This window comes from Dermacentor variabilis, chromosome 5 (genome assembly GCF_050947875.1).
Source record: "Dermacentor variabilis isolate Ectoservices chromosome 5, ASM5094787v1, whole genome shotgun sequence".
NCBI classification, from domain to species: Eukaryota; Metazoa; Arthropoda; class Arachnida; order Ixodida; family Ixodidae; genus Dermacentor; species Dermacentor variabilis.
Genome location: NC_134572.1, coordinates 6573992 through 6594885, shown reverse-complemented (window position 1 = coordinate 6594885; position 20894 = coordinate 6573992). Strand labels below are relative to the sequence as shown.

General features: G+C 44.9%; 1 protein-coding gene and 1 non-coding gene across 5 annotated transcripts in view; one reads left to right on the top strand and one right to left on the bottom strand.

Annotated features, from left to right (window-relative positions):
• LOC142582212 (oligoribonuclease) overlaps positions 1-15093 on the bottom strand; it is a 44518-nt gene extending 29425 nt beyond the window's left edge. Inside the window, exons 1-3 of one of the 4 annotated variants that reach the window (XM_075691633.1) lie at positions 14888-15093; positions 13453-13536; positions 6419-6496 (exon numbers count right to left, since the gene is read on the bottom strand). In XM_075691633.1, coding sequence (XP_075547748.1) covers positions 6419-6496; positions 13453-13536; positions 14888-15031 — 306 coding nt within the window. In that variant the 5' untranslated portion in view covers positions 15032-15093. The other 3 variants (XM_075691635.1, XM_075691634.1, XM_075691636.1) reach the window with 3 other exon arrangements.
• Positions 15094-19960: 4867 nt separating this feature from the next.
• On the top strand, positions 19961-20033 carry TRNAR-CCG (transfer RNA arginine (anticodon CCG)). Its single transcript has one exon. It is a non-coding gene; the product is annotated as a tRNA-Arg (tRNA).
• The last annotated feature ends 861 nt before the right edge of the window (positions 20034-20894 follow it).

Below are 20894 nucleotides of genomic sequence, written 5' to 3'. Positions count from 1 at the left end.
ATATACAAAAGTTATATGAAGGTACCCACAAAGTGGCTCATATAAACCTTGTATGCTGACCACATATGTCTAGCTCTATTCCGCAAAACAAAAAATAACTTTCCGCATAAAACCTGCACATATAATGTCGGCTTACAGGCACCTCTAAAGCACAACAATCTGTTAAAGGGGCCCTGAACCACCACTCAGGCTTGGTGAAAATACATATTTTGAAGATAGCTTAAACTACAGTGAGTATCTCGGCCAAATTTTGCACTTGTGCGCGGCGCATGGGGCTCACAGTAGAGCGTGAAGTCGCCTTTTTTTCAAATACTCTCTTTTCAACAGAGGCCTTCTCCTCAACCTGTAAGCAAAATTTTACATTATACAAACAATACAACAAAATCATTTTATGCAACCCTGCTCCTAGTGCTAAAAGTAGACGTCATTACTGAACTAGAAAAACAACAGCAACAATATCAGTAACAGGTTCATTAAGCAGCAGGCCCAACAACAGGTTAATTAAACATGAAGAATTCAGCCAATTTAATTAGATATATGTTCAACCGAGTCAGTGCGTATCAGTTGTTCAATGGGCGGACTGTTCCACTATGTTACTGTGCAAGAAAAGGAAGAATACCTGAAACGTTAGTTTTGTCAATGTAAGGTGCCAGTAACACAGAGTGACATGTGTGGCCATGAGTGTTAGTTCTAGTGCAAGGATCCCATACTGTAGCTGAATATTCCAGTTTACGATGGACATGGGACGTATAAACAATTAGACGAGTTTCAGAGGGAGCATCTTTTAATTTGTGTCTGAGCAGGCAAAGCTTTTGGAAAACAGAGTCACATAAGTAAGAAATGTGGGAGTTCCAGCTGAGGTTATTCGTTAATGTAACGCCCAGGTATTTGTATTCACTAACCTCAGTAAGTGGCTGAGGAGGCGCAAGGAAGTAAGCAAACGATAGCTTATTGATCTTTTTCGTAATTTTCGTGAAGACTGTTTTGCTTATGGTAAGTTCGACATTTTAATGAGTGCACCAAGACTGAATATTTTGAAGGCTGTAATTTAATGGGATTTGGTCTTGAACACAGGTAATTTCAGTAAGGAGCAAACAGTCATCAGCAAACAATTTAATTTTTAAACATACAGTAACAGCATAAATAATGTCATTAATGCATGTTAAAAACTACCCTGAGAAACACCAGAAGTTAGGGGAAGTTCACTAGAAGAGTATGTATCAATAACAATGAATTGCCTGCGGTTAGTAAGCTAAGCAGCTAAGCAATTCAATTTATAACATACGTGAGTAAATTTAGACGTTTCTTTATTTTAGCTTTGAGCGTGCAGATCGGCTTAAGAAAGTAAAAAAGCAATGGACGGGCCCTTATATTCGAAATGCCGGGGGCTAGATAATGACACCTACAGGAAAATGTACTGCATGACTCCAGATAGGAAACGCAGCTTTTGTGATCACTTTTATGACTTTAAAAGAGTGCTGCAGATCACTCATCCTTGGAATGGACTTCTTGTGAAAGTACGGCGCTGTGGTTAACATGCGGGACGGCGAGATAACCTTGTGAACTAGTACAGACACGAGCCACGACGAAGAGCGCCGACGTACATCGTTACGTGTCGCTGACGACGATGTCTGCACACCACCACTATCATGCAATCTTGTCTCCGTCAGTTCTGGAGTACACTTGAACAAGGATGGCGTAGCCAAACAATTAAGTGCACTTCTGTTCCATCAGGGTGTTGCCATCGCTCGGGGTATCGTCAGCCTAATCGGTGGTTGCACAGAAGTACTTCTGACAAATTTCACCAATGAACGCTGGCACATCAGTAAAGGCACCGCTGTGGCATACTTTGACAAAATTGACCAAAGGAGGAATCAACCACCGATACGATGCCACATGCACCCGTTGTCGACGTTGACCCAGGTTTAGAGTCGGAACAGAAACAAAGTCTCAGCGAACTGCTTGACGATTTTAATGACTGCTTCTCTACAACGTCCCAAGTGCGTCAAACACCACTGACGAAACACTGCATCATTACGGAGGCAACAGCAATACCCATCCGACAGCATCCGTATCACGGGGCTGAGAAAGTGTGTGAGGCAATACAGCAGCAAGTCAAGAAAATGCTAGAAGATGATGTCATCCAGCCATCAAAAAGCCCTTGGGCATCGCCCGTGGTACTTGTTAAAAAAAAGGATGGTAGCGTGCGGATTTGCATAGATTATCGCAAGCTCAATCGGGTTACGAAAAAAGATGTGTATCCCTTACCACACATTAACAATTTCTTCGACAGACTACGGCATGCATGTTACTTTTCATCGATGGACTTAAAATGTGGATACTGGCAAATAGACTCATAGAGGTCAATGAGCGGGATCGCTAAGACTGCTTTTGTAACGCCTGATGGGCTCTATGAATTCAAAGTTCTCCCTTTTGGTTTGTGCTCCAGCCCAGCCACGTTCCAAAGGCTAATGGATACTTTTCTCTCAAACCTTAAGTGGATGACTTGCTTAGCCTACCTAGATGATGTCATTGTTTATTCTGCCACATTTGATAAACATCTCAGATGGCTACGGTCAGTTCTTCAAGCCATACAGTCCGCTGGGCTTACCTTAAAACCTGAAAAGTGCCCGCTCTGGCTATGAAGACCTACAGTTTTTGAGCCACGTTGTAAGTCACACAGGTGTCCAGACCTGATCCTGAGAAAATCGCAGCAGTCGCAAAGTTTTCAAGGCCTACATACAAGAAGGCAGTCAGACACTTCCTGGGCCTATGCACAAATTAGCGGCAATTTATTGTGGGTTTTGCACACATCGCCTCACCGCTCACCTGCCTAACCAAAGAAGATGTCACGTTTGTGTGGGGCAAGGAGCAGGAGGCGGCATTTAATGAGTTGCAGCACCATCTACAAACTCCGCCTGTTCTTGCCCACTTTGACATGGGTGCGCTGACAATGATCCACACCGATGCCAGCAACGTGGGTCTAGGAACCATCCCTGTTCAGCGGCAAGAAGGCGCTGAGCTCCACCACAGAGAAGGAATGCTTGGCTGTAGTATGGGCAGTTACCAAGTTCCGCCCGTACATATACGGCCGCCCATTTCAAGTCATAAGTGACCACCATTCTCTCTGCTGGTTGACCAACATGAAAGATCCATCTGCATGTTTGGCACGCTGGAGCCTATGGCTTCAAGAGTACGACATGACAGTGGTCTATACATTGGGAAAGCAGCACTTAGACGCTGACTGCCTTTCCAGATCGCCGATGGAGTCGTCAGGCGGAGATGACGACGAATCCGCAGGTGCTTTAGGAGTTATTGATGTGGCCACCATCTCTACAACAGCAAGAGGACCAGGAGCTCAATTCACTAATTGATTTCTTAGAAGGCTGCACCACAAACAAGCCCGGATTGTTCTCAAGGCACCTGTCATCATTCTGCATACGCAACAGTGTTCTTTTTAGGAGGATCTTCTCTTCAAGAGGGGAGAGATATCTACTAGTTGTCCCTAAAACTCTCCTCAATGAAATCTGTCACGACGAAGCTACCTCAGGCCACCTAGGCTATGCAAGAACATTAGCTCGGAACAAAGAGAAGTACTACTGGCCACGGCTTGCAGCACAGGTGAAGCACTATGTTCGCACGTGGCTTGACTGTCAGCGACGAAAAGTGCCACCTATGAAATCTGCTGGACTATTACATCCTGTTCCAGTGCCTGCCAGAAACACCGTTTGCACAAATTGGGATGGACCTTTTGGGCGCATTCCCAATGTCTGCTGCCGGAAATAAGTGGATCATAGTTGCGACAGATTACCTCACGCGATATGCTGAAACCAAGGCACTTCCGAGCAGCACAGCAGCCGAGGCCGCACAGTTCTTCATCAGAAACGTCGTCCTGAGGCACGGTGCTCCAGCGGTCATTGTAACCGACAGGGGAACCGCGTTCACGGCTGAACTTTCACGAACTGTACTCACCCTTAGTGGCATGGCACACAGAAGGACCACAGCCTATCACCCGCAAAGCAATGGACTTACGGAGCGCCTCAACAAGACTCTCGCAGACATGCTGTGCATGTATGTCGATGTGGAACACAAGAACTGGGACCAAATATTACCCTACGTAACGTTTGCTTATAATACGGCTCGGCAAAAAACAACAAGAATGACGCCATTCCGTCTCCTCCACGGTCGAGAAGTGACTACAATGCTGGATGCTATGCTTCTCATGATTCCAGCGATTCTGACACTGACACCACAGATTTCACAGAGCGGGCGAAGAAATAAGAGAGCTCGAGCACATTCGCATAACTAGCCAGCAAGACCGTGATGCCTGACGTTACAGTCAGCACCATCAATGTGTCATCTACCAGCAAGGCCAAGGAGTCTGGGTTTGGGCTCCAGTACGCCGCCGAGGCCTCACGGAGAAACTTCTACGCCGATACTTCGGACCATACAAGGTTCTACGATGCCTTAGCAACGTCAACTATGAAGTCATTCCTGACAGCCCATCCTGCTCATTACATGAAACCTTATTTTTCTGAATGATATGGACACTCTCTGGTTTGCTGGACACCGGGTGCTACCCGCTGAGCATCGGGACGATGCTCCTCCTGGTGAGGGGCAAATGCCATGACGCCATTTGTGCCCAGTCACGCTGACGACGAAGACGGCGACCCCGAGTGTGCAAGCGAGGTGCTAGAGAAGAAGCCTGAAGTGAGCGCTTGTCCTAATTATCTCGATTGAATACCGATCTTCGCTCTTGTCTCAAGCAAGCCGTGACAATATAAAGGGTGCGTTATGGGCAATATGTGGATGAACATCATGGACAGGGGACTAATTATGACAGTTGCAGCAAATTACGCATGCAAGCGATCCTTATAATCTTCTGAGCAATAAATTATAAAAGGAGACATTCCATAGAATGGGCCAGGAGGTGTTCCTGTTGAATTAATTTCGTTGGTTGCAAGGTGGAGGTTGCGTCCTCCCTTTCAAATACACAAGGTAAGGATGGTCGCTGCACATTGTGTATATCATAAGAGACATAGTACAGCGAATTACATATACCACTTATTTATAATAATTTGTCTGGTTTGTCTGTAGTTACTATAGGAAAATGTCGATTTTAAGTCTAACCAGAAAGTAGCCAAGTAGCTAACCCAAAAATTTTCCTGCCACAAGCCTTCTATAGTAGCCAAACCTGGCAACCCTGTTTATGACCTGAATTTTTTACAAATATTGCCACAAATTATTAACTATGACAAAAATAGAAGCAACAAGTTTACAAATCCCTAACTCTGCACTAAGAACAGATATCGTAATTCTGTAAACTGCATCCATCAGAACATCCAAGACGGCCAAGTTTGATATATAAATATATCTTAAGCGAGTTTGTTAAATTAAAAATGGTTTTGCAGAAGTTCTACTCACATATTAGTGGTGTATTTGAGAGCCATGTATAATATATCAAATTTGTTCACATTAAATGTACTATTAGATGAAACTTACAGAATTGTGATACCGTTTTTCATTGCAGTTAGAGTTGTTAATTTGATAGTTTCGTTTTCTAAAAATTGTCAGTTTTTAGCCATCTTTATTAAAACATTGACAGCCTAAATAAAAAATATGTTCCCAACAGTCACTAGATGTTAACTTTCTCTCTTAAATGCAACAAAACTCAAGAAAAAACACTTTTCCTTTCCCATGCATTTAGATATGAGCCCCCGAGCTAAATCTTCCTCATAATGGTTTATTTAAACAATAGCAAGCTTTGTTATGTAGGATGTACATGACCGAAAAGGCCAGCAGAACATACAATACAAATATTGTTGATATCTGCACACCTGAAGAGATTACTGGAAGTTTCACTTTAAAGGGACACTAAAGAGAAAGACAAAATAAGTTAAGGCTAATAAAATATTCTTTCAAAATTTTATTCTCATTAATTTAATGGTAAGAGGCCGATTACTAAAAGAAAATGAAGGCCAAGCTTCCATTTTTTAAAACTTGGTGCTGAAACTCCAGGGTCATTAGGTCACTGTGACATCACATATTCATGCCATTGTGATGCAGTAGAAATTATCAGTACTACCTAAGCTCAGCCTATGACTTCTCTAGAATACAGTGCAGCCCACTTTGTAGCAAAAAGAAAGACAACTATGCCCGAGCAGATGCTGTCAAAATTCATGATGTCATAATTAGTTGGTGCGGGAAGCTAAAGGCCCAGTGCCGCCACCAGTCCTTCGTTCTTGCATTTTTCCTGGTTTACCATGACTCCTTTCATAATAAGAGTGGCTTTTCTGGCAGTATGGAAGGATGCTTTACAATAACAGTTCAACTTAGTTCTTTAGTATCTACCTCCATGTGCTGCTGCCCGCCCAGTGCAGAAAGCACCAGCAGAGAGAAGAGCAAGCAGTGTGCCAACCTTTCCATGATGCTCCTTGCACCAGTCCCCCATCTTCTCAAGAATGTCGTCTGGCTGGTGCAAGACCAGGTTCAGCCCCTGCATGTGTTGACACAAACGAAAGAGCACTCAACATCCCCAGACAGTGAGAGGACAAGGACAGGTTCGACTCTCACAACCATGAGCTCTTAGCGTAAGCCTTTGGGTGCCGGGTCTTCTTCCAATGTGCAACAAATTCAGTTCCTACCCAAGTCACGTTAGCAGGCTTTATTGGATATTAGCAGGCTTTCAATTCAAATGATATTTATTGGTAATTCAGAGGACTTTCATTTTATTACGAGGTGTCTCATAATCAACACAAAAGTCCTCTGAATCAGAGTTTAATAAAATTTCCTTGAATTCTTTCATGTAAGAAAAGCAACTTTTTTTTTTTTTGTGCCAGTCTGCCTTGTCAGAAAAATAGAGACGCAAAGAACACTAACAGTTGATAAGCTCTTGGCACACCATCTGATGTATAAAATTAAACTTACAATAAAATTTTAACTTAACCAACTCCTCATTTAGATGTCGCCACCAGCCTGTTGTGGATGTTTCAAGTTCACAAATTATCTCAGGCGTGGCCAGGCCTGTGCACTGGCAACCAGACAAGTATACTCAGGCACAGTATTGCAAAGGCACATATATACTAGTTCAAGAGGTGAGCATATGAATTCCCCCTTCCATTTTCTTTTTTTTTGATGATGGTCGAATCTGGCACTTAAACCAACGGTTCCTATGGTGAACTTAAACAAATCATGTATGTGTCCCTTCCTTCTAAATGTACTTCCTTTCTTCTGCAACACCACTAACTGCTCACTAATCAATAACCTGGCCAGGTTCCTAGGAAAAATATATTCAGGAATATATTCAAAGAGTCTAAAAGGCCTTTCCATTTATTTTCACAAATGCTGCAAGGTTAGGCATCTAGCACATTTCCAACAAAACAAAATTTCCAGTACATTAAAAAAAATGACATACAACATACTCCGAAAGGAAATAACACCTTCCAAACCACCACACAACAAGTTTGAGGAAGATTATGCTTTCTTTTTTTTACAATCACAATCAATGCATAAAAATGAGATATATTAAATCTTGCAATACCCTATAAACGAGTGTAACGAAGTGACACTTCAGTACAAAGAGAGGATTTTGCAAACTGAATTTCTATACATAGAGTCCAACATGAGTACTACAAACAAAACTAAGTGCAATGGATTATGTTTATTCTTTTTCAACTGAAATTACAGATGACTTTAATAGTTCTTTTTTTTACTTTTTTACACCGGCAATGTATTCAGTTTGTGGTCACTATCTATGCTTAGCATCCCATTCATTTTTACTTTAACCTACTACACCTTCCCAAGCTATGTCAACTGTTCTCAATTTTAAAAACACGAGTGGTAAATTGCATAACATCCTAGCTAGCCACTGAATGAATGAATTTTGTGGTTTTGCATGGCAAAATGACAATTTGATTATGGGGCACGCTCTAGTGGGAGACTCCAGATTCATTTTGACTACCAAGGAATCTTGAAGGTGTCCGCAATGTATGGTCGTTTTTGAATTTCACCCCCATCCAGAAGCGGTCGCTGCAGCTGGGATTTGATCCTGTAACCTCGTGCTTAGCAGCACAACACCATAACCGCTAAACCACCATGACGGGTGATCCATCTAGCCGTACCGAAGAAGTAAACATTTCAGCCGATGCACCCACGTACACAATCAACTTAACCTTTTAAACTGCTCGTTTCAAATCGTCTTGTCTAAACAGTGCAACACAGGCGCAAGAGCTAAAGAAGTGATAGGACAGATGCTAAACCACTTGCCCAAATGTCAGTTTTGTTCGCAAGTGAATTAGGTAACAGTAAAATAAGACCAATATTCAAAACATAGGATAGGACTTTATCACAAATATAGAGGTACATTAAAATTGTCATAATAAGGTTACAGCAAAACTAGTTGCGTCTCCAATCACATCACATATACAAAAATTTAACGCATAGACTCCTGAGCAGTTTGGTTTCTGTTCTGGATATTCAACTAACCTAGGCACCAATTACTCTTACTTCAGTAGCGAATATTAAAATAGGCATTGATGAAAGCAATTTGCTGGGTCTGTGTTTATAATTTTTCTAGCCACAGTTAAGTGGTATAGTAGGTCCTCCATTTTAGTTAATAAAAAGCTACACATTGAATCAAGAAATGTCTAAGTACATCAAGCAACCTCTCCAGCATCTCAATTACAATATAGACATTCTTCAGGGATCCATTCTTGGGCCACAGTTAGCTTTAGTTTAGCTAACCATCTTTTGAATTGCCTGTCCCCTTTTACACAATGCATTATTTACGCTGATGACATGACCACATTCTCTTCAAGTCGCAATGTAAAAGCATTTGTTAAGCTACATCATGATATAAATTATTTTGTCTGTTGTTGTGAAAAATATGTATATATAGTTAGCCTCTGCAAAACAAAATTTATGATCTTTAGCTCACATTCTAAAATCCACAATAATGGTCCTACATCAACTTGCACTCTATCTACCTCATTTTTGGGTATCAAACTTGACAATCGCCAAAATTTATGGGATATTGCAGTATTGAAAAAGGAAATTCTTTACAGCACCCAAATTCTCATTAAAGCACGTTATTATATCAAAGTGTATTTATCAAGGGGGGCGGGAGGGGGGCACATTCTGCCCTCCCATCAGAAGTGGGGCGGGGCAAAGTATGCCATTTGGCCCCCCTCCCCCCACTTTCGAAAGCGGTGATTGTCAGCTGCACACTGGAAAGTCCAACAAAACATCCACAGAGTTGTCTTTCAGAATAGTATCCCCGCAAGTATGCTTTTTTACAATGTATTTCCTGCTTTGTCAGCGAGGATTGCCTTTCCCGTCTTGCAGATGGCCCTCAGCCGGCCGCGCTAAGCAGAGTATGGTTCTTCGCGGTGCAAGCCGTATGCGCAACGCGCCTTGTACTCTTGCATTGCCAAGGAGGCCTCTTGTCGGGTGATCCAAACGAAGTTTCGTCTTCTACTGCTTGCATCATCCTGTGTTTGTTGGGGTCGTCTAACCTAAGCACCATGAAAATTGGCATTTTTAAAAATAATTTAAGGATCTGTAATCAGTGTTGTTATTTATCCTATTTTGTCGCTAGGTTTAGTGACTTTGTCTGTTTAGCGACAAACTTTTCTATTTAGCGACCAATGACATTTTTTGGCGACTTGAATAACCAATCGGCAACAGTTTAGCAACTTATAAGCTAGATAAATCACTAGAAAACTGGCCTTCTTGAATGGAGCTCATTATTCAAAAGCTACATGTCAGCGGCTGAAAATCGCTGTATGACGCATAGGCTTCATGACCATGGTGAAGCAATGGTTGCCTTCACATTTCCAGTCTTCACACTGTAATTGCGCTTCACAGCGCAGTGGTTAATCAGTCTTTATCATCATCATCATCATCAGCCAATTTATGTCCACTGTAAGACGAAGGCCTCTCCCTGCCATCTCAAATTACCCCTGTCCTGCGCCAACCGATTCCAACTAGCACCCGCAAATTTCCTTAATTTCGTCGTACCGCCTAGTCTTCTGCCATCCTCTACTGCACTTCCCTTCTCTTGGAACCCATTCTGTCACCCTAATGGTGCAACGGTTATCTAATCGGCGCATTACATGACCTACCTAGAGCCATTTTTTTCTCTTAACATCAATTAGAATATCGGCTATGCCTGTTTGGTCTCTGATCCACACCGCTCTCTTCCTGTCTCTTAATGTTGCACCTATCATTCTTCGTTCCATCACTCTTTGTGCGATCCTTACCTTGTTTCCAAGCTTCTTTGTCAGTCTCCAAATTACTGCCCCATATGTTAGCACTGGTAGAATGCACTGATTGTACACCTTTCTTTTTAGCGATAATGGTAAGTTTCCAGTAACGATCTGAGCACGTCTGCCTTATGTACTCCAACCCAATTTTATTCTTCTGTGAATTTCCTTCTCACAATCAGGATCCTCTGTGAGTAATTGACCTAGGCAAACGTATTCCTTCGCAGGCTCTAGAGGCTGACTGGCGATCCTGAACTGTTGTTCCCTTGTTTGGCTGTTCATCATTATCTTTGTTTCCCGTTTTCCGGATATTAATCTTCAACCCCGCTCTTACACTCTCTCTGTTAAGGTCCTCAATCATTTGTTGTAACTCGTCCCCACTGTTGCTCGACAGGACAATGTCACCTGCACACCGAAGGTTGCCGAGATATTCGCGGTCGATCCTTACTCCCAAACCGTCCCAATTTAGTAGCTTCAATACTTCTTCCAAGCAAGCAGTGTATAGCATTGGAGAGATTGTGTCTCCTTGTCTGACCCCTTTCTTTACAGGTATCGTTATAGGTACCTTATAGGTATCTATAACCTGATAATTATGGTAATATTTTTTTTATTGGGGTATTCTGTTGAACCTTAAAGGGACCGTGAAACCATTTTGATGATTTTGTACAAACCTACTGAGTTGTTAGGGTAGGTCCTTCTGATCATTAGGAGACACATATAAAAGGACACTAAAGCAAAACAATAAATCACTTTAGACTAATGAAGCAGTGTTTGAGAACCCTGCAGGCAGTCATTTAAAAAAAAATAGTTTGATTATTAGATGAGAAAATGAAGGTCCAAGTATCAGTATTTGAATTTCGCGCCGTAACCCCAGCACCGGTACGTCACCGTGACGTCAGAGATTCCAAAGTATGTTTTCGCATTTGGGCCGCGTTGGCTGAATAAAGGCTCCCGAAACTTGCCATGTTTAATATTTGGTTCCTTTAGAACACAATGTAGGCAATCTGCACCGCTATATATAATTAGTAGGCTCTAGAGGATGCCATAAAAATCCAAGACATCACAGCCCCCAGGTGCGGGAAGTTAAGTAGGCGTCGCCACCCGTATTTCGTTCTTTCGCTTTTTCTGGCTTACCAAACATCTTATCGTTGTAGGAGTGGTGTTTTTGATGTTGTAGAATGGTAATTTATTGATGCAGAAGAAATCATTTTCACTTTAGTGTCCCTTTAAGCACTCTGCATAAAGTGTGCAATTTATTATAAGGTTTTAAAAATGTGCATCGCTACCGATTGCAGACGCACCGCTCCCCCGAGTTTTCAGCAGCCCCATTCTAATTGAAACCTTTAGCCCAAATGACTTCAGTTGGGCAAGCTGTTCGATTGGTTACTGACTGGTGACCAACATTGCATAATCAATAATTCTTCCAACCTTATGATGAACAAATGTTGTTCGTAATAGTTGGAATGTGGTTAATTTGTTTCTATAGAAACCAATGTAACAGAAGGAGAATACACAGCGACAATTTATCATTACACTCATGCAGTTCTGGTATACAGCAAATGCCGCCTGCTTGTGTTATAACGTGCTCCGTGCTGACACAAGCTGCACAGTCAGTGTTGGTCTTGAGCTTTCTTTCCACGAGCACCACGGTTCACTCTTGTTGCGTTGTGGGTTGCAAACATAGCGATCGGCAATATGTCAAGCTGCGGCATCATGTTCCTCTGCAAGGCAGCAGACGACCGGAGTGGTTGCAGCGCATTGGACTGTTGGTGTCTGATTGGTGCCCAGATCTACATGTTTGCGGCTGTCACTTCACACCAGAATCACTGTCACTTCACCAGAATAGAGAGTTTTAGCATGTCTGGTATTCGGGTAAACGCAAGTGCGAACATGAACGGCCTACATGGTGCAGCCACCTGGTGGCACAGAACTCAACCAGACAAACGCAGAGCTAATATAGCAGTAAACAAGTCTATTCTACTTTGCTGCTGGTGTAACTTTTCGGCAGGAGTGCAATAGTGAACATACTGTCTTTTTAAATGTTTGAAATGTTTTACACTTGGTTACAGCAGTAGCACCTCTGTGTTTGGCTGGTTAAGCTCTGTGCCACCAGGTGGCTACACCATGCAGGCGACTGGCATTTATGCTAAAGCCCCTTCATCACAGTGGTAATAGTATGGAGGGGCTTTACTTTATGCCTCCGCCTGTCTGCCAAAACGCCTAGCTCGCCTGCGGCTACCGGAATACCTGACAGGCTCAGCGCTGTAAAAGAATGCTAGCAATGCACACTGCATGAATAGCTTTTGTGGGGGCCGATGACCAGGCGGCTAGTGAGATTGGAGAGGGTTCACACGTTGTCTCTAAGACATCTGGAAGTAGACGACACGAAATCAAACCATGACGCAGAGCCAGTGAAAGCGGACGTTAGCCCTGATCACTTGGCGAATAAGTTGGGGAGGAAAAGCATGGTTAGGGAGGAGGGTAACTTGTAATCATGCATAGTCTTTTAATATGAGATGCTTCACTTAAATTGTGGCACTAATGTTTTACTGTAGCTGCACCCTACACGTCCACAAAATTTGTCTAAATAATTTCAGAGACACCTTAATGAAATCCATTTTTGAATTCTTTGACTGTCGATTGTGTAAAATTATGGGGTTTTATGTGCCAAAACCACTTTCTGATTACGAGGCATGCCATAGTGGAGGACTCCAGAAATTTTGACCACCTGTGGTTCTTTAACGTGCACCTAAATCAAAGTACACAGGTGTTTTCACATTATGCCCCCTTTGAAATGCAGCCGCCATGGCAGGGATTCGATCCTGCAACATGCTCAGCAGCCCAACACCATAGTCACTGAGCAACCCCGGCGGGTCGTTGATTGTGTAGTCTGCTACATTTCCTCTGGGCAACTTGGACAAAGGATTGCACTAGAAATTGGTCGATACAGTAGGTCTTTATGTAATGTGTGCAACTGCTAGAGTGTCATGGGATGTATTACTTAAACCTGTAATAAAGTACAAGGCCCATGTAAAGAAACTATTGGTATATGACCAAGGAGCAAATACACACCGAGTGATGAGATGTGAGCTCCCTGTGAATATAATGTTTAACCAAATGGCTTGGATTTCGACTGTAGTGTTGGTACAGCCTTCGCATGCAGGTCTGTATGAAGAATGAGGCCACTGACCCCTGAGATTGGGTTGAGATCCTTGTCAGTCACCATACAAGCCACCTCCATGATATGGTCTCTTTCCAGGTTCAGGCCAGTTAGCTGTGAATTCCCAAGAAACAATGGCAAAAAGGATGAGTAATGCATTCATAGACTCGCAAAACCTGTGGTCGATTACTCCACATGATCAAAAAAATAAAAATGAAGTGTCAAAAATCGCATAGTGCACCATTTTGGACTGTGAATGCCGGGATCGAGCTATATATTACACGCGGTCATGAAACTATTAGTACTTGTGCTAATTGTCACTTTCTTTACTCGCGGCATTAAAGAAGGACTCATCCATGTAAAGGAGTTAGCTTATATGTAATTAATAATGCTAAAACTGGAATTTTCAAGTGTCGTTTGGGGCTTATATTCTAAAACATCAGCGTTTCATTTTATCAAGGTACAGCCGCGATGTCTGTTTCAGAATAGAAGGAAATTTTTACGCCTGAAGTTTTTATACTTACTGTTCAATCACAAACTCATCCTGGACCCTGCCTTTTATGTAGCCCCATTAACTCAACAATTGTCATAGTCATTTGGCCTTAAGTCTATGCTTTGCCAGAACTAAACTGTTCCAAGTTTTCCCATTTTCCCCGAACCATTGCAGGATATAACAAGTTTACACACGCAAGCCTTCACTCTCCGGAGACCTCAGAATCCATTGTAGTATCTAAACTTTCTCTTCCCTCTCTGGCTGTTATGAAATGTCACATGAGTATCAGAAACATCGTATTGCGCATTAATTTCGCTTTCATTACTAGCGTTTTTATAATATTCAACTGTTATTGTGCACGCATTGTGTCCTACACCTCTTGCCTTTCCAGCTTGGTCATTTTTTGACTGCAGTATTCAAAAAATAAAAATAAGAATTAGGTAACTGTATTGCGGTAAAGCCATTATTATGGAACGCGTATGGAACACAAACTCAAAGGTACTATTTACGTGTTGTATAATCAGAGACGTGAACTTCATTATCCGCAATATAGTGAACGCGTGCTATACCAGACAGCAGTAAAGTACCACGCGGTTTCTGCGAACGGTTTCGCAGGGTATGCAGTCGAGGCGAAGTCACGAAAAACGCACTGCAAGAAAGAAACTACGGAGCGATTTTTCTTTCTTCTGATCACAGATTTATAAGATTATTTTGAACTGTGCGCGATTGTGCAATACACACACGACTAAGCCAAGCAACGACGACTCCATGCATGGGGTGGGGATATGGGAAGGACGCGCACGGTTTTATTATGGATATCGTCTGATGGCATATACGTTACTTGTGCAGGCCCCAAAGGTGCTCAAAGCGAATGTAGCAGCTTTCTACGCGCCGAGTAGTCCGCTTCGCCGGCGCATCCACTTTACATAACTAGCACAGTTTTTGTAACTCTGCAAAAGCACTGAAGCTTACTTCCATGTCTATCCAAACAAGCCCGTCGCTGCAAAGCACTTTGCCGCCTTCTCCTTTCTCCATCTTTGTGGCAGCTGGTCTAACCCAGGACAGGATTGATCTAATACCCCGCAAGTGAAGCGCAAGCAGCGGCCTTAGAATCATGAGCGTCAACTGCTGTTAACTCTGGCTGTGACTTGGATTGCTCCGGCTCATTCTAAATCGCTTTTGGCCAATGCCTCCTTGTTTCTGCCGTTTCGGCGTTTGTGGCCAGGTTGCCAGATCCATCAGATCACGCTCTTGGAGCAGCTATGGTGGTGGTGGAGTTCCTCCCTGTGGTCGCAGCTCCATTGCCCCCGCCCTGAAAGTAGAGTGAGCTAGAGTGACTCCTCGGCTGTGAGACGGCGCTAAGTTCGGTGTCGGTTGGGGATTGTCAAGACAGGGACGGCATTTTGACTACTTCTTTGTCAACTTCTAGCTGCTTCATCATTCTACTCCCCGAGTAGAATGATGAAGCGGCTAAAAGTTGACAAAGAAGTATTACTCCTTGAGTAGAATGATGAAGCATGCCCTTTAAGATAGGGCGCATTTATGTAAGCGTCAAGTAGAGTGTACAACTCAAGCTATGGATATAGCGAATAGCGATGTTACACGGGACACTTTCCATCGCGATCGAGCCCGATCGGGATTGAATTTCTCCATTGTTATTGGTTCATTTGCGCATGCTGAGGAAGGGAGCCAATCGCGATAGCGAAATTCGAACCAGGTCGGGCCCGATCGCGATCGAAAGTGCCCCTTGTAAACCAGCACGGTATGTTTTAAAATAAAACATACCATGCCATACAGTGGCCAGCGCTCCGTACTGTCTCAGTGCAGACCATTGTAAGTGTACGATGTGGGGTGCTGACAGACGCTAGCCGCGTCTACACAAGTGACTCGGAGCCCCTTGACCGAACGAATGCCCACACCTTTATTCCACAACCACATATATAGAACGCATGGCGCGTAGCGCCCTCTACATCTCTCCCCCGAGATATGCACACAAGAAACACCATACATTTCACAAGTCAAGTCTTCTCGGAGTCTTGACACGACGACCAAACCTGGTGACTCTCACTCTACAATCTTTGGAAACTTGCGGTGTTGCTGTTGCCGTGGCGTCTGTTGCCGTGGTCTGCTCTTCATGCTCCTCACGGTTTTCACTCCGAGCTGGCTCGTTGAGCTGGCTCATCGTTGTGTCTGAATAGGGCACTAGATGTATCCGATTACGCACAAGCACCGCGTTGGGTGTTTCGACGACGTACGAGCGCGGCTTGGAGGCTGGGCTGAGAACAGACGCCGTATCCTTGATGTCTCGAACCCACACCGTATCACCCGGTTGCAGCGGAGGAAGTACGGTCGCAGCATGACGGCGATCGAAGTCTTTCTTCTGCCGCCCTCTCACCTCTTCGTCTTGGCACTTCACATCGTCTGGTGCAGGCCACTTCGGTTCCAGGCGGTCGACTGTCTTGGGAAGCCTGGTTCGCAAGCTGCGACCCAACAGTAGCTGCGCTGGGCTGAACCCTGTGACGCCTGCAGTGTCTCTGTACGACAGAAGAGCCAAAAAAGGATCGTCTGCTTTTGCAAACAACTCTTTGATCGTACGCACCATCCTTTCCACTTCCCCATTTGACTGCGGGTAGTTTGGACTTGAGGTGATGTGTTGGAAGCCATAGTACTTCGCAAAAGCTGCAAAGGCTCGTGAAGCAAATTGCGGTCCATTATCACTTCGTACTACGGCGGGAATGCCAAAACGAGCAAAAATGCTTTTGACTGCATTGATGACCGCCTCAGAGTTCGTGCTTCGCATGTAGATGACTTCAGGGTATCGAGAACGATAATCAACTACTAGTAGATAGTTGTGTCCCTTGTAACTAAACAAGTCCATTCCTACTTCTTGCCACGGTTGTTCTGGAGTCTTCGTTACGACCAAAGGCTCTCTTCTTTGCGCTCTTGTGACTGCACACTGTCTGCAGCGGGTGACTCTATCACGTATTTGCTGCGAAAGTCCATACCACCACACAGAATCCTTCGCCCTTAGTCGGCATCGGTTAATTCCCTGGTGGCCTTCATGGATAAGTTCGAGTGTATCCTTCTGCAGCAAAGCTGGGATGACAAAGCGATTACCTTTTAGCAGGATGCCGTTGCACAAAGAGAGATCACCTCGATGGCTCCAGTACTTCTTGAGGTGCTCCGGAAGCCTGTCCCGACGAGGCCAGCCTTGAGTGCAGTATTTGACGAGCTGGTTGCATTCCCAGTCCAGTTCTTGGTGCCTGCGAACCTCATCTACGGTAACCAGCTTCGTGTCTGTGACAGTAGCGACTTGAAATTCAACAAACTCCTCTACCACATCCACCACACTGATCGACGGCTTCTCATCCGGAGCCCTAGAAAGAGTATCCGCAGTGGCTAGCTGTTTGCCAGGAACGTAGACCACGCTAGACTGGTAGCGCATAAGTTTGATGCGAAACCGTTGAATACGTGGGGGCATCGTGTCCAAGTCAGCGTTTCCAAGTAGTGTTACCAGCGGCTGGTGATCGGTTTCTACCGTGAAGTTTAGGCCACGCACATATTGGTCAAAACGGTACACTGCCCATGCTACCGCCAGCGCTTCTTTCTCTGTTTGACTGTAGCGCTTTTCCGCTTCAGTAAGCGACCTGGATGCGAACGCTACCGCGCGTCGCTCGCCTGATGGTTGTTCCTGCAGAAGAACCGTGCCCAATCCAAACGAGCTCGCGTCGCATGAGACAATGGTATTACGACCGGGATGATACTTAGCGACGCACAGGTCCGAGGTGAGCATCGCTTTTACCTGATTAAAAGCGGTCTCTTGAAGCGGTCCCCATTGCCATTCATTTTTCTCACCTAGCAAGGCGCGAATAGGGGCGGTTGCTTGCGAAAGGTTGGGCAGGAAGCGACCAATATGATTAGCCATGCCGAGAAATCGCCTAACCCCGGCGACGTCCTTAGGTGGCTCCAAGTTTCGCAGTGCCTCGAGTTTGCTGGGACTTGGCGAGATACCGTTGGCGTCGATCACCACACCCAGAAACTCTACTTTGTCTTGACCGAAGCAGCATTTTGACTTGTTGAGTTTAACTCCGGCTGTCTTTAGACGTTCAAGAACCTCCGCAAGTCGCTTGTCGTGCTCTTCTCGATCTTTGCCAAAAACCAGAATGTCATCTATCATGTTGACGACGTTTGGTTGCCCCTCCAGAATTCGAGCCATTTCTCTCTGAAAATATTCTGGTGCTGAAGTCAAGCCAAAAGGTAGACGACAGTAGCAGTAGCGTCCAAATGGTGTGATGAATGTGGTATACTCTTGGCATTCTCGGGACAATCGCACTTGGTGAAATCCTGCTGTCGCGTCGAGCTTTGAGAACACTTTGGCGTCACCCAGTTGCCCGAGTACCCATTCGACCGTTGGAAGCACATGCTTTTCACGGAGAACTTCCTTGTTGAGCTTCGTTAAGTCCACACATATTCGGATTCCGCCTGATGCCTTCGGTACTGCGACCAGACCGGCACACCATGGCGTCGGCTCGGTAATGCGCCTGATGACACCTTGTTTTTCCATCTGGTCCAGCTCCTCCTTTACCTGGTTGTACAGAGGAATGGGAATTCTGCGAGGTACACTGAGAGCAAATGGCCTGGCATTTGGCTTGAGTCGAATAGTGTACTCCTCCCCTACAGTACCAAGCCCTTCGAAGATGTCCTGGCCAGGAGTTGCGTCGCTTGCAGAGCTAGCTTGCTTTTCAGGTCGCTGTACGGCGTCGATGAACTTCACGACTCCCAATGCGAGGATAGCAGGGTAGCCTAGTAGAGGTGTAGACTGCGAAGGCATGACGTACACTGACTGTACACAGGTGCGGCTCTTCCACTCCAACGTAGCTGTGAATTGGCCTGTTACTTTCAAAGGGCAATTTCCTGGACCGGTGAGAAGACCCTCCGGTTTTTCGAGTCGCGACGGTACTCCTGAAAAAGTGCTTGGAATGACGGTAACTTCTGCTTTTGAGTCGACCTTGAATTTGAGTGGAACTCCATTCACGTGGACCCAAACAAACTTAGCCTTTGCCTCTTGACTGCTCTTGACAGCATGCATCTCGATGGCATGTGACTGTCGGCTTTGCGTGCGCTGTTTGGCTAAGCAAACTGCTTCGAAGTGTCCTTTCTTTTTGCAAAACTTGCAAACAGCTTTTGTGGCAGGACAAAATTTCCGCTGATGCTCATCTCGTCCGCAGAAGTGACACGATCTGTGCGCGCCGGCGAGGAGCGTTTCTCTTGCTGCCGACGCTTGATTACGTGACGGCCTTCTCGTTGGCCTGTGTTTCGCTACGTCAACGGCGACTGGCCCAGATAACTGGCTTTCTCGTTCACGTTTTTCTCGTTCCGCATCTTCGTGCAGCCGTGCATGCAGAAGCGTTTTATCGAGCGTCAAGTCAGAAGTACGGCAGAGTTGCTCCGATAACCTGCTATCCAGCAGACCAACAATAAATCGGTCTCGAACGGGTGCACGAAATACGAGGTGAACTTGCTTTTAACAACGCTGTACGACTGAACTTCTTCGGCCGACAAGTTTAAAGACGCCAGCACGCGTCGACCTTGAACACCCATGCAATAAAGAAGCGTTCGTACACGAACCTCGTCGGTAGCTTGGTGCCATCCTGTAGCGTAGGCATAGTCCTCGAACTGCTCAATCCAGGTAGACCATGCACTTGGGTCGGCGAAGTCGAAGCTCGATGGCTGCTGCAGTCCAGGTACCCCGGCAAACGCAGCGTCCGGCTTGTTCGCCATTAGAGAGAGCGAACGGCGACCACTTCTGACACCATGTACGATGTGGGGTGCTGACAGACGCTAGCCGCGTCTACACAAGTGACTCGGAGCCCCTTGACCGAACGAATGCCCACACCTTTATTCCACAACCACATATATAGAACGCATGGCGCGTAGCGCCCTCTACAGTAAGGAGACTAAATGCTATATAAAAAAATAAAACATTTCAATAAAAAAAAATAACTACTGCATGACTCCACTTTCTGCAGAAGTACAGCGCAGCTCGTCCGCGTGGCCTAATGGATAAGGCGTCTGATTCCGGATCAGAAGATTGCAGGTTCGAGTCCTGTCGTGGACGTCTCGGCGATCTTTTTTATTTCCAGTCAGCGCATGTATTTATATCACGTGTTACTTCGCTGGTATATATATATATATATATAGTTTCTTCAAAGCTCAGCACGGCTTCATTGACAGCGTGAATATTGTGACGTATTACTCTGCCACTAATCAGGACTAAACATGTTGCGTTGCATGTTACACGGCGAATACTAAATGCATAATAGAGAGGTTTAGCTTGTCCGGTATTCCGGTAAAACGCAGGCGGACGGGGCGTTGCGGCGGAGGCGTAAACGTGAGCGGTCTGCATGGTGCAGCCACCTTGTGGCGCAGTGCTCAAACATACAGAAACAGCTAATATTGTGGTAACCAAGTGTATTTTACTTTGTTGCGGGTGCAAATTTTTGCAGTAACACGATTACACCAGTGCCGAAAACTTACGCCAGCGGTGGAGAAAAATGCTCTCGGTTAATGCAATATTAGCTGTTTCTGTCTGCTTGAGCGCTGCGCTTCCACCTAGCTGCACCATGCAGACCGCTAACGTTTACGCCTTCGCCCCAACGCCCCGTCCGCCTGCGTTTTACCGGAATACCGGACAAGCTAAACCTCACTAATAACTGAGACACTAATAAAGGCCGTGTTCGTAATCTGCGCGTGTCTCAATCATGACTTGGTAAAAAGTGACTGTCTTGAACCTCTTTGACCTGATCGAGTGCTCCGGGCTCGTGTCTTCGAGCTTCGAGCTAGCAACCACGAGAGGAATGAATGAAAGAAGCAGAAGACGTGCCTTAAGACAGAATTGTCAACAATATTTTGCTGCTGCGCAAAAAATATCTCAATTATCGAGAGCATTTATGTGCTGCTTTGCAACGCCTTGTGTGCA